This window comes from Berghia stephanieae, chromosome 1 (genome assembly GCF_034508935.2).
Source record: "Berghia stephanieae isolate SIO BIC M18660-M18661 chromosome 1, UCSD_Bste_1.3, whole genome shotgun sequence".
Classification (NCBI taxonomy): Eukaryota; Metazoa; Mollusca; class Gastropoda; order Nudibranchia; family Aeolidiidae; genus Berghia; species Berghia stephanieae.
Genome location: NC_088360.1, coordinates 140,945,323 through 140,958,660, shown reverse-complemented (window position 1 = coordinate 140,958,660; position 13,338 = coordinate 140,945,323). Strand labels below are relative to the sequence as shown.

The following is a 13,338-nucleotide window of genomic DNA, read 5'->3' as shown; positions in this document are numbered from 1 at the left end:
ATGGCGTGATGCTATTGTTGTCCACCCACAAGTTTTAAATTACAGTATATAATTTGGGCCACTATAATATGCCCTCAGGTTGGAGGAATTCTGTGGGTTACCTTAGTATGGGTATGCCATTTATGAGGACACATTGCACAAGTCTGCAGTAGTCTGAAAAAAAACAAACAACTCGTACTTAAAATTTTGGCCAGAAATCTCGTCCTTCAAATATCAATCCATTAAAATGACCCTAATCTTGGAAAAATAATGAAATGAATAAATAAATTTATTTATTTATTTATTTATTTATTTATTTATTTATTTTTAAAACTCTCAAATCTGGCAATACGAGTGTCATTTGGATTCTTGAAGGACCAGTTTTCTGGCCAACTTTTTAAAAATACATGTTTTGTATTGTCAGAGTACGGTAAAAGTGTAGTATGTTGTAATCGTAAGCATCGCCTGATGGCCTTTCGTAACAGTTTATTTTTGACTGAGACAATGTTATCACTGATTAGATATTCATTTTACACCTGAGTGCGTTGAAGAATATTATGAGGTAAGAGCATTTTCCAAGGACTCAACCCTGCGCTGCCTTTGTTCTAATAGTGACCGCGTGTATACTACGTGCACAGTGTATTATTAAGCCAAAGGGCAGCGTCCTATGTGCACATGACATTTGTGACCCCCCGTCTCAAAACGGTATTATGTCGGGATGGACCAGATGCTAAAAAGTCAAATTATAGTTAAACTGGTCAAAAATATGAAACGTTGGTATTTAGCACAGTAAAATAATATGATATTCCTTCTCCCCTATAAAGCACATAAACTCAACTTAAGCATGATATTTCTGGCTACAAATTCCATTTTCAGCATCTTAATCATTCCGACTTAATACCGTTTTGAGACGAGGGGTCACATATCTTCTTGCGTTCCCCACGAAGTAGATCAATTCTGGATTCCGATGCTGGTATCGAATACCACGGTCCTCCCAAGGTCAAGGACGTTTCCATAGTTGTAATATAATTTGTGTATTACATACTACAATATTAGTAAGAAATACCTGTGGTACCTGCAACTCTTGCATGTGTCATCACGTTTAAAAGGCCACAAATAAATTTGCTATCGTTCAGGTGGTTACTGTTTATGATGGATGGTGAAAGGAAACAACAATACCTGAGGAGTTCCAGACATCAGAAACCTGTGCGTAAGGACTTGAAAGGTAGTTTGAAGTTAGTATGATATGATTACGCACCGCAAAATGTTTCTTTTTTTATGGGGTGGGGGTGGTGGGGGGGGGGGGGGGGGGGGGGGGAAGCCGATCTGTTTTGAAACAGTATTGAGTTCTATACGAGTCCCATGATGATGGTGATGATGTTGAAGATGATGATAATGATGATGATGATGATGATGATGATGATGATGATGATGAAGAAGAAGAAGAAGAAGAAGAAGAAGAAGAAGAAGAAGAAGAAGAAGAAGAAGAAGAAGAAGAAGAAGAAGAAGAAGTTGGAATAAGAGGTGGAGGAGGTGAAAGAAGACGAGATATGGGGGGGGGGGGGAGAGAGAGAGAGAGAGAGAGAGAGAGAGAGAGAGAGAGAGAGAGAGAGAGAGAGAGAGAGAGGAGAAGAATGGGAGAAAGAATGGAAGGGGCGGAGGAGGAGGAGGAGAAAAAACAGAGGAGGACGGAAGACGAATTACACATTCATGGCCTGGGGCCCATATTATGTACATCCAACATGAGCACGACCAATCAATGCAAATAGTAAATGTAAACCGACTTATTTCGCAATGACTTGTATTATTAGTATAAGTAATATTAAATGTCATTGACAAACGTGGGTTAGTATGATGGGTTATTTGAAATGATATAACCAGAATAATTGTTTATTTTACCCATCTGTCAGTGAACAATATCTAAATATAGCCCTGACTTGTGAGCAATATGATACATTTCTAAAATTGAACTCTTCACGATTGGAAATTGGAAACGCACAATGCTGACGGGGGTTCTATTATGTAAAATGATCTGTATTGAAATCTAAGTCAGTATCTTTAAATAACAATATATCATCGAAATTTCATCACAGTTATATTTGGGGCTGACTGGCTAGCATTGGTACTGATAAGGAAAACCACATAAAAGCTCTTAGAGTATGGTGTCTCGGAGTTATAGCGCTATATACGGTCTCAGCATTATTGTTATTTATGAGTGTAGTAAAGTGTCTTTGCCATGGATGCAACGCCCCGCCAAGATGACTGGGCGGACGTAAACACAACGTTCAACCCCAGTATAGATAGTTCGAAGATGACGTCACTCAGGTCTTTGTTATTCTTTTTTTGCCATCCGCGTTTATGAGTAATGCTCACTGAACTGTACTAACCTGACTATAAACGTTCATGGCTACACACAGTTTTGTGTGTTGGTCCGTTATACTTCCGGATGGCAATGTTATGAGCTTCTTAGGCAAGCGCATACTATCTATAGGATGCCCGATGCAAGGACGAATCGCCAAATTAAAAAAAAAATAATTAAAAATGTTTCGCAATCAGTCAAATCCGAGCTATTACTTGTTCTTTGACTGTTATGAAAGTCAAACGATGGTGAGCTTGAGAAATAATTAGATAAATGACAATAAGTATAAAGTCATTTGGGAGAGGGGTATTGATCTTGTTGTTATTGTTGTTGTTATTGTGTTGATGCATTGGGCGATTTGTTCAGATTACCAATAACTTAAAATAATGGCATCGAAATTTCATCACAGTTATATCTGGGACTGTCTGACGTTGAGGCGCTGATTAGGAACGCAGTTTAAGTACTGGCGAGGAAAAATGGTTACAACTCCCTCTCAGGGTTGCCAATTTGGCAGATTTTCTGTCAAATGTCCTTTTTTGGCAGAATTTGAAGTCGTCTGGTAGAGAAAAATCGGTTTGGCAGTTTGGCAGATATTTGGCAGATTTTATTTTCCGAGGCCTAGGGATGAATGTATAGGTCTACTCCACGTTTTCCGTGGCAATTTTTATGTATTAGTGATTTTTTTAAACTTGGGAAATGAAAAAAAAATTTATGACATCGGCCTTGCAAATTTTTTGTTTAACAAAACTGATGAGTTTTCAAAGAGGGTACTATAATTAGTACGGTTTGGCAGATTTTGTGGTATTTGGCAGATTTTTAAAATCCAGTTGGCAGAATGCCTGAAATTAATCTGGCAACCCTGCTCCCTCTCAACCGAATGTAATGGCGGCTACGGGGTGCTTTTTCTGGCACTGAGCTTGGTCAATTCTTAGATGGATTGACAATGATTGTGAATCAATGATTTTCTATTACTTCAGCCATGTATTCCTATGAAAGTTTTCTTTCTTATTCTTTGAAAATTTATCTTCATTTGACTCCAGAATGAATGGGGACGTGTAAACAAACACGAACATACTAGGCACAAAAGGCGCTTGAATGTCAAATTGTAACGTAATGGAAATTTATTGTTTTTAATTATTATCTTCAAAAGGACTAAATTTACTTCGTGTGTGTGTGTGTGTGGTGGGGGGGGGGGGGTGGTGGTGAGTCAATAAGCAAGGTGCTTAACTTGAAACGGGCATTGTTGAACTGCACAAATAAATAAAAATAAAATAAAATACAATACAATTCCCTTTATTCATAATTTGTCTCTAGGGTCTATTCCAAGGGAAGACTGAAATAACCGCAGTACAGAGCCGAAAATTGAGCTCGGGCGAGGCGGCGACTTGCTCAAGGCCACACAGGGCAGCGGCGATGATCGAACTCGGTACCTTTCGGGTACGAAGCAAAGATCGTACCCCTGAGCCACACCGCCCCATCATCCTTCAGAGCCGTTGTGCCCTTGGATCAGGACTTTATATCCTTTTCGACTCTGTGCGGCTATTTGGTCTAGTGGTATGGCACTCGCTTTCGGGTCGGTGCATAGTTGAGTCCTTGGAAAAGGCTCTTTACTAACATTTTCTCACCATACTCAGGTGTAAAATGAGAACCTAGCCGTTAACAGCGTTGTCTCTGTCGGGAAGAAAATGTAATATCGCATAACAGGCGTCATATCTCGTTTTACTTGTTAAATGTTGCTGTTGATCAGAGACCCTTTGTAAAGCACTTTGACCACATTAAGTGCTATATAAAAGCTCACTTTTTTTCCATATCGTCAAACGGACTAGAGAAATTGCTTGCTACCCTTTGGATAGAACATAATGTAAATGTTGCTGCTCGAAGCTCGAAGAAATAAATAATAATGTGACGAAAACAGATAAAATGGACGTTTAGAGTTTCCCTTTTATCAACAAATCAGCACGAATGAAACAGATCTAATAGACCCAGCTACCCAATCACTGCTGGGTGGGAAGGAGGGTGGGGGGGGGGGGGGGGAGAGTGAGAAAAAAACAGAACAAAAACAAAACCTCGACTTCACTCGGGATCGATCTCAACACCCCCCGGTGTGAAGCGAGTGCTCTACCAGCTGAACAATCATCGAAACCCTCATCTCAACTGCGTACTTTTGTATAACTTAATCAATCTGATGATTGATTTAATACTGTCTTGACTAAGCCAACGACCTCACCACCAGCGGGATTCGAGAACTAGATTCATTGTGATTCGCCTGAAGCAGTCTTTATCTAAGTCAGTCGGTGTCTAAAATTACATCGACGTAAATTTACCTTAGTTATATTAGGGTCTGACTGCTGATGACTGACTGATATTGATAGTGCTAGTGATAAAGAAAGAACGGCCTAACGATCAGCAGCTTATCAGGTGGGAATGACAAAAGCAATTGCAGTAAAATCCCCATAAATCGAACCCACCCCCCCCCCTTTCTTACTATGCCATCAATCTATTATGAAACTGTGTTGAATTTGTGATCTTTACTACACAACTCTTTATATCGTCAAATTTGTGTATATTTCAATTAATGTGACGGTATAATGAATATTTACTGTACAACGAAGTAAAATGTGTTATATATTCTATACTGCCATAATCTGACAAAACCGACGTAAACATAAATATATGCAGGTCTGACATCCAAACCCTCTTATGGGTCTAGTTTAACATTGTTGTAATGGACAATAGTTTGGTCATTTTTTTTTTTGAGATTTCCATTACAACAATGAATCCATAAGGAATTGGGTTACCAGACCTGCAAATAAGTGCACGTCGGACAAAACATAGTTCTATCATTTTGGCCAGAAAACTTTTAATTCAAATTTCGATCGATAAAAATGACCCTCAAATTGTTAAAAAGGCTCAAACCAACGTGTACCTATTTGCAGGTCTGATAACCCAAATTGTTATGGTCTCATTATATACTCTCAAACCGACGTAAAACATTGTCCATTATAACAATGTTAAATCAGCCCCATAATTGCATTCGGTTATCAGACCTGCATATATATGCACAAACCCAAGACTTCAGTGTCTCAGATGTGAGAACTTTTTAAGAGAGGAAGTGTTTTCAGAGACTCCATATTTGAGGTAATTTTTTTTCTGGCCAAAAAGAAGAAAAATAAAAAGCGTTTTGTTAGAATTTGGCTGTAAAAACCAGTCATGTGACGGGGGATAGACCGTCACAAAACAATAAATTGATTGTCTGCTGTTATCCGTTTAAATTGACATGCACTCCCTCTCTCTCTCTCTCTCTCTCTCTCTCTCTCTCTCTCTATCATCTATCTATATCTAGCTATCTATCTTATCTCTCGTCATTTCTTCAATCCCTTTGCGAGAATATATATATATATATATATATATATATATATATATATATATATATATATATATATGTGTGTGTATGAGTGTGTGTGTGTATGTGTATGTGTGTGTATATATATGTGTGTGTGTGTGTATGTATGCGAGCATATTTTCATATCGTTAACAATTTTACCATCTATCCGCACACCTTCATTGTGTTGTGTCTTTGAATATACTTTAATTTGCATACATTACACCACTCGACTCAGGTATTGTATGAGTATTAGTACGAAGGGGACACCCAATAGGTTTTATATGAAATGAATATTGTGTGTGTGTGTATATATATATATATATATATATATATATATATATATATATAATTCTATTTACTACATTTGGTAGCCCATTGTATAAACATCACTTAGGTCACCCAGCTATATATTCTTTATTAAAGACAAGTTCGGCCAAACAGGGGCACTAAACATGTTAAAATGAAACAATGAATAGTTCCAGGAAAATGTGCGTAAAAATTATACAAAGTAAAAGAGATACAAAATTAACTGGATGACCTAACTTTTACTAACTGTTTTCACTTACTTAGGCAGCCCACAAATTGCAATGGTATATTTCCCACGTTAGGAACTCCAATAAAAATGTGAGTTAGGTTACCCATAACAATATTTGGTGTTTTTTGATTGTTTATGTCTTTGCTTGTTTTAAAGGGTTTTACGGCGCTTGCAACACATTTAGGTTATATCAGCGCCAGTAAAAAGGAAGAAAATTGGATAGTAAAAACATTCTAGATGTACAATTAAAAGGACTTAAGGAAAAAATAGGGCAAATGGGAATGGTTCAAATAGAGAACAATAAATGTAGATTCCAAGAACATACTATCAGTGTACTTAGATTGAGATCACCTAAGTCTTATCCAGACACCAGTACAAGATCCCACAAAGAGGGATACACTCAAATGTTTACAAATATGTTAAAGATTAAAAAAAAAATAACAGTACAAAAGGGAGAAGATATACAAGGAAAAAAATATCATCTCCCAAAACTATGACTATACAATCGACGGTTTCCCTCCCAGCCAAGGTCAGGACAAAACTAAGCATCTCATTCCAAGACAAAAACAGAAAGCAATTGGAAAACAGATATAGGGGGGTAGAAGACACAGTAAGTACCTCTCTGCCCACTATGGGAGGTCGGGAACCCCATCCCAGTAGGATTGTTCAAAGCACCAACCAATTAACACGTGATTTAACCAGCATTCGAACAGTAAATAACACACGTGTCTTAGGTTGATAGAAAATTAAATGTAGTCTACCTACATGTGTAAGCATAAAAAAAATTCTATCCAGACAAGTACCCAACACAAACGATAGAAGTAGAAGTATAAACGGACAGAGATAAGCACATTTATTAAACAAATGATGACGGTAACGACTTTGATTTTAAAATAAAAATTTATTAAAAACCAATATGAGATAAACATATATTTTAAAAATACGTGATGTTACCCATGAACAAGAGTTTGATGAAATTATACACCAAAAATACATGATTTATGTCACCCAATGGGTCACTTAATGCATATTTGTACCATAAACATTTAATGAAATTATACACCAAAAATACATGATTTATGTCACCCATTGGGTCACTTAATGCATATTTGTACCATAAACATTTAATGAAATTATACACCAAAAATACATGATTTATGTCACCCAATGGGTCACTTAATACACATTTGTAACATAAACAAGAGTTGATGAAATCATACACTAAAAATAAATGATTTATGTCACCCATTGGGTCACTTAATGCATATTTGTACCATAAACACTTCACTTCATGAAATCATACACCAAAAATACACGATTTGCAATGTTACTTGATATCTGCCATGTATTTGGAAAATCTGACTTTTCCTTATCATACATAAAAGGCTCCCAAACCATTGAACCCATCATCACCAACATTGCATGGTGTTTACAATCGACATAAAATAAATGTGCTTTGTATGAATTTTTGTTTTGATAAAACATCTGGATGATTTTATTTTATTTTTTAAAAAGGTGAATTTGTTCATCAAATCAACTCAAAAACACAGATGCCATCATCTTTAGCATGTTGACTGCACGTATGTCTTACAGTATAATGAGGCAGTCGATACCTACCAGATGGTGGTTACTTTCAATATTTTCAATGCAATCATTCTTGTAACAAACATTATAAATATTGAACAGTTTTCCACTCTTAATTTTGTGAAAGACAAAGCGAAATATTTTAGACATTTGACTAGATATCCTGTCAACTTTTAGATGATTACAGGTTATCACTAAAAACAATTTTAAAATTCAAGGCCTAGAAATTTAATTCAAGACCAGCAATTTAAAGAAAAAAGACAAATATCAACACACTTAAATTTACAGAAAATGTTTACACTGTTACATCCAACAGGGGAAGGGTGATCCCAGCTTGTATATTATATATGTATGAGCACCAAAAACAAGAATTAATACACCTGTCACCCATCTTATGTCTTGTATCATATTTATGCTATGAACAGAAACTTCTGAACTTCTTTTTCTCGTTGAAGACTTTGTTTCTTACCAAAGTTGCCTTATTTTCATAACCTTCAAGAACTTTGTATTTTGATAAAAATTCAAGTACATCTCTTTTGCTGGGAAGACATCCTTTATTTGAGGTATCTGTGATATATTTCTTGAAGTAAGAGTTTACAATATCGGACTCGTGATCAGACCATTTTGTATATTGACGTTGAGTAACGTCTGGTAATTTTTTGCTTCTGTTTCCAGCAAGCTGTACATTTTGTTCATTAACTGTTGCTTGCTCAGAAAGATAGCTGGACAGTTCATGTTGTTGAGGTAATGTAGAACAAATATCTGAGTTGCTGATTTCCCCTTCTTCATGTGAAACTCTTTGAGGCTGTGGTGTATCATCTACTGAGTTCAACAAGAAATTCCCCACTTTTGTGATTTCTGTCACTGCCAATGGACACTGGTACACATTTCTATTGACAGATTCAGAGTGTCCCATGTGACGATAAAAAATGGTCCTTTGTTCTTCTGGAATGTCTAATTGAGCAAACATGGTGGAAACTCTATGTCTAAACTTATCAGCAATCAGGAGGTGAGGCTGCTTCAGTCCAGGACAACGTTTTACAACAGACTGAAGGCAATGGTATCCACTGGCATGGTCAGTTGATTGACCAGTGTTGGGAAACAAATATGTATTTTCAATAGAAACATTACAATTTATCCTCTCACTTAGAAGTTTTGTTATAGGCTCTATTGTGTCCATTGGGAACAAAACAGGAACAAGTTTTCTATTACCTTTGCCAGCTTGGTAGGCCAGTTTCAGATTATGGATCAAATATTTTTCCATTGGATCGTCAACATCCATAATTAAATTTGGATCGATCCAAGCACCTGTGATGGCATCTCTCCACTCAGCTAAAGTAAGCCTACTTGGCTCACCACCTCTTCGAGCATTAAACATGGTTATCCTTGACAAAATTATATTCCTCATGAAAATAAAAGTCTGTTTATCCCAGATACCAAATTGAGCCATCCCATTTACCATTTCCTGCAACAAGTATTTTCTGAAAGTTGAAATATCTTCTTCCAATGGCATGGCTGCTGGTTTACGAAGACCACCCCGTTTTAATTCACATTCTACTTGAGCTGAATAAAAGATAAAGCTCCAATTCAGATTGAGGACATCCATAAATCTGCTCAAATCTTGCTCTTTGTCAAATACACCTTTCATAACAAAGTACCCTTTCATGACGTTGACTGCCTTCTTTAGAACAAATCCGATTCTCACTTTCAAACCGGCCTTTTGGCCATCATCTTTGTCACAAAATTTGATGACAACCTTTTCAAGTACATTGAATTGTTTGTAGTCCAACACATCTAGTCCCGAGGCATTTTTATTTTCGGACTCTGCTCGTAATAAATAAATTAAGTTGGCAAACAGTCTCATCTCACCCATTATAACGGATCTTTCCTTTTTTACTGATCTTGCCCATTGTTTTTTCCCAAGCAACAATACAACTAAATCTGTTCTGCAAATCTCTCCAACATCATCTTTTCTAAACCTATCAATGACATTGGTCTTAAACTCAACATCAACACCTATGTCTTTTGCACAGCCTGACAAAGAAGTCATTTTAATTGTGTCAGCTTGCAAAGACATCACTCGAGAACACTTTTCTTTGTGACGAAAGATATTTTTGCCATCAAAAAAGCCTAAGCAGCCAGAACACATTACTGTATCAGCATTGCCTTGGCGTCTCTCCCTTATTAAAGTTGCTTGCTTATCTTTGCGATGAATTTCTGCATTTGCTTTAAAAATGCCGCTTTTTTTCATGGTATCAAACATTCTGTTTTGCTCTTTGCTCGGTAGTTTCAAAGCAGAAATCACCTCCTCCTCTGTACTGTGTTTTCTTTTTATATGACGAGTGAGATGGGTTTGAAATTCATCACAAAACTTACACATTCGTTTTGGTTTCTGAAATGTAAATCAAAGAAAAGTTCATTGCCCAGATGATAATGCCATAAGCAGTGATTTCATAAATGCTTGAAAAAAATATCCTTGAGGACAAATCACCTTTTAAAAATAATGTCTATTAAATAAATTAGATAGAGGAGTGTTGATGTTCAGATATTTATGAAGGTAGGTTAAAAAAAAGAAAAACATACTTATTGAAATCTAACCATCTTCCAATAACTACCAAAATTTATAATGGCCACTTTCTAAACGCTCGACTCCCAGAATCTCAATCCTCTTACAATTGCACACTAATTTCTAATTAAATTTTTGTTATTAATTTTTTTTTTTAATTATGCCTTTTTCGCCACGACATCATAAGATATCGTCGCCTAGACATTCCACAAAGGAATATAGATAACTCATCAAACAAGATGTCTGATGACAACAGGAATCACCTATGTTGTCCAAGTGAGCAAATTGGGGGTTAATAATCTTGCTCAATGAAAAAAAACGAAAGTGCCTGAAGCGGGGCTCGAACTCAGGTCCTTGCGGCACACAGTGCAATGCCTTAACCACTCGGCCACTATAATTCTATAACTAGGGGACTATAATTCAAATCTGATCCATCTTTTATACTACATGGGCTTTCATCACACTGGACAATTATTTCAATCAACACTGTGTACTATATTATAGTTATTTTAACTTAAAACCATTAACCATGAAGAGACATTCAAAAATGTGAATTTGTGTAAATTTAAGTGATTGACATTGATGTTACTGAATATAGTGCATACATGTAACCCGATCCCTGAAACCATGAGACAAAGACTGTTCGTAGGACATATTCTATGTTTAAATACAGAACATCTCCAAAGACTTGGATTTAATGTATCTATACAGTTTGGCTGGACCAGCTGTCAGTCTTCTTTATACAAATTTCAGTTAATGACTCTTAATAAAATCACAACTCTAACCTCCAATCCTAATTAACACCTTGTACACCTGACACTTATGCTGCTAGTAAAGCAATGCACCATAAATGTACCTTGCCAAGCAGACATTAAAAAAATTGGAGATATAGACCCGATCTACTCAAATTGTTCCTCTGATGTTACATAATCAAAACAGACGTTTATCCTTCCGCTAAAGTCAATTCGTCAAATAAAGTAATAAGACTAACCTTATTACTGCTTTCATTCCTATTTTCATTCAGTTGGGATGGTTCAAGACGGACTTCTTGTGGATTTGGTAACTTTTCATCAGGCCTAAAAACATATTCTTTTTATTAGAAATTTGATGTAAAATAGTAGTAATCAATAATAAATATAATTCGTAAAAATTAGATTAAATAGCATAAGTAGATACCTAGTTGCTCCAATCATGATCAAGATAAAAATCAAGAGTTATATCCTATTATTATTATTAAACATGGAATATTTTAACAGAGGACACTAACATATACCAGAGTTTGACTTAAAAAATTATAATTTTTAAGAAATAAATCAATCATATTAGACAGCATTTTTTATGTTCCACCCTGTTCTCAACCTTATTATATGTGCTTTGTATGTTGTATTTTATGTGACTTTAAGAAATTATATAAAGATTGGTTGTGTCTTTAGATCTTAGGGGAGACAGCGATCAATGACTGCTTATAATTATCATTTATGTAAATAGGATCATGTATCTCATAGTGGTTTTTCCTACCTTATATTGTCGACTAATCCATCAGAATGAAATTCAACAATTTCAGATTCGCAATGATTACTTTCAGCATTGTCAATCAGCATTGGATCCTGAGAATGCAAAATAAAGATTGTTCACATCAGACAGATTTTTCATAGAAATTTGCTTACACAGCTTATTAAGATTTGACATGTTTAAAGCAGTATTTAACCGCAAGACTATTTATTCTCCATCAAAATGTTTTTGGATGTATCTCTAACTCTAAGCCTGAAATTTGCTAAGCGGATGCAACAGTACAAGGTGATCATCCATAATACAAGCACAGATGTTTGATTAAGTAAGGAGCTATAATGCAGAACAAATGACATGTTAAAGAAGAGGGCAGAGAGATGAAGATATGCTTTTCAATTAATGATCTGTCTTATTAGGTACCTGATTCCAATTTAGGATCTTTTCTTTGAACCTCAAAGCTGGCAATTTGGAAAGCATTTCTTCCCCTCATCCTCACTACTTGTTTGAGATGGTGGTGCTGGAACAAACTGTTGATATAAAAGAAATTAAGTTTTTGATTGATTCAAATGTAGAAATGGAAATGTAATGGTGCCTTCAAAGTGATCTGATATTACAGGTAATGCTCTATTTAAATATGGTTAGATTTGTTTAGAAAATAGGTTTCAATGCGACATAGCATTAGACCTAGGAAATGATGCACCATTAAGTGAGAGAATAGGGAGAAGCCTCAGCTGAGTTTCTGTAAAGAACTAGGACAGTCACTAATCGTAACAACTTTTATTTTTAAAATAATTATTTTCACAATGTGTAACTAATAATTCTAATCGTAAGACTGAGTAGCATAACATGTTCAATAGCACTGGCTTTATGAGTAATAAGCATTGCATTATTATAGCATTTCATGTGTGAGAAAATAAGTTGTTTTTTTAAAAACGGGGTTGAGGCATCTAACATTAACATACACAGAGACAGCATCAAAAAATGATAAATGAATAAATATTAAATACTCAAGTATAAAAGTATTTGAGAAGCTTTTAAAACAAACATAAAAATATATTTTATCTTAAAACAGTAGGCCTAGAATTTGCTTAAAAAAAGAAACAATGTTTTTCTTCAATCTTACATCTGGGTCAATATCTCTGTCAGCAGAGGGAACGGGAGATGAAGAACTGGAGGGCATTTCTTGCTCAGCATCTTTTGTGGAAGAGAATAAAAGTTTAGGATTAATTAATTAAGTACAAAATTAAGAATCAAAATGCCCCTCCTCTAACTTATGTTTATCTTGATTGACATGCACAAAACTTTAAAGTTGGTTTTTGTTTCCAAGTTATCCAAGCTTTGATCTATGCGGACGATGAATAACGTACATGTCATAATAAAAGTATGAGAATGAGTAGTAAATGTGCATAGTCATCATAGAG

At 35.6% G+C, this 13,338-nt stretch overlaps 1 protein-coding gene across 1 annotated transcript; it reads right to left on the bottom strand.

Moving 5' to 3' along the window:
• Positions 1–7,099: 7,099 nt before the first annotated feature.
• Positions 7,100–12,395, bottom strand: LOC144963373 (uncharacterized). Its single transcript, XM_078897337.1, has 4 exons — positions 12,338–12,395; positions 11,927–12,015; positions 11,400–11,484; positions 7,100–10,234 (listed from the first exon to the last, which is right to left on the bottom strand). The coding sequence occupies exons 1-4, from the start codon at positions 12,392–12,394 to the stop codon at positions 8,258–8,260; spliced, it is 2,208 nt and encodes a 735-aa protein (XP_078753463.1). The 5' UTR covers position 12,395; the 3' UTR covers positions 7,100–8,257.
• Positions 12,396–13,338: the final 943 nt, after the last annotated feature.

Bases quoted from the DNA above. Each gene is read 5' to 3' on its own strand.
- LOC144963373 (XM_078897337.1), bottom strand. From the start codon at position 12,394: ATGCTTTCCAAATTGCCAGCTTTGAGGTTCAAAGAAAAGATCCTAAAT. The intron at 12,016-12,337 runs GTACCTAATAAG...TTGCATTCTCAG, and splicing joins AGATCCTAAATTGGAATCAG to GATCCAATGCTGATTGACAA. The intron at 10,235-11,399 runs GTTAGTCTTATT...TTTACATTTCAG, and splicing joins GGAATGAAAGCAGTAATAAG to AAACCAAAACGAATGTGTAA.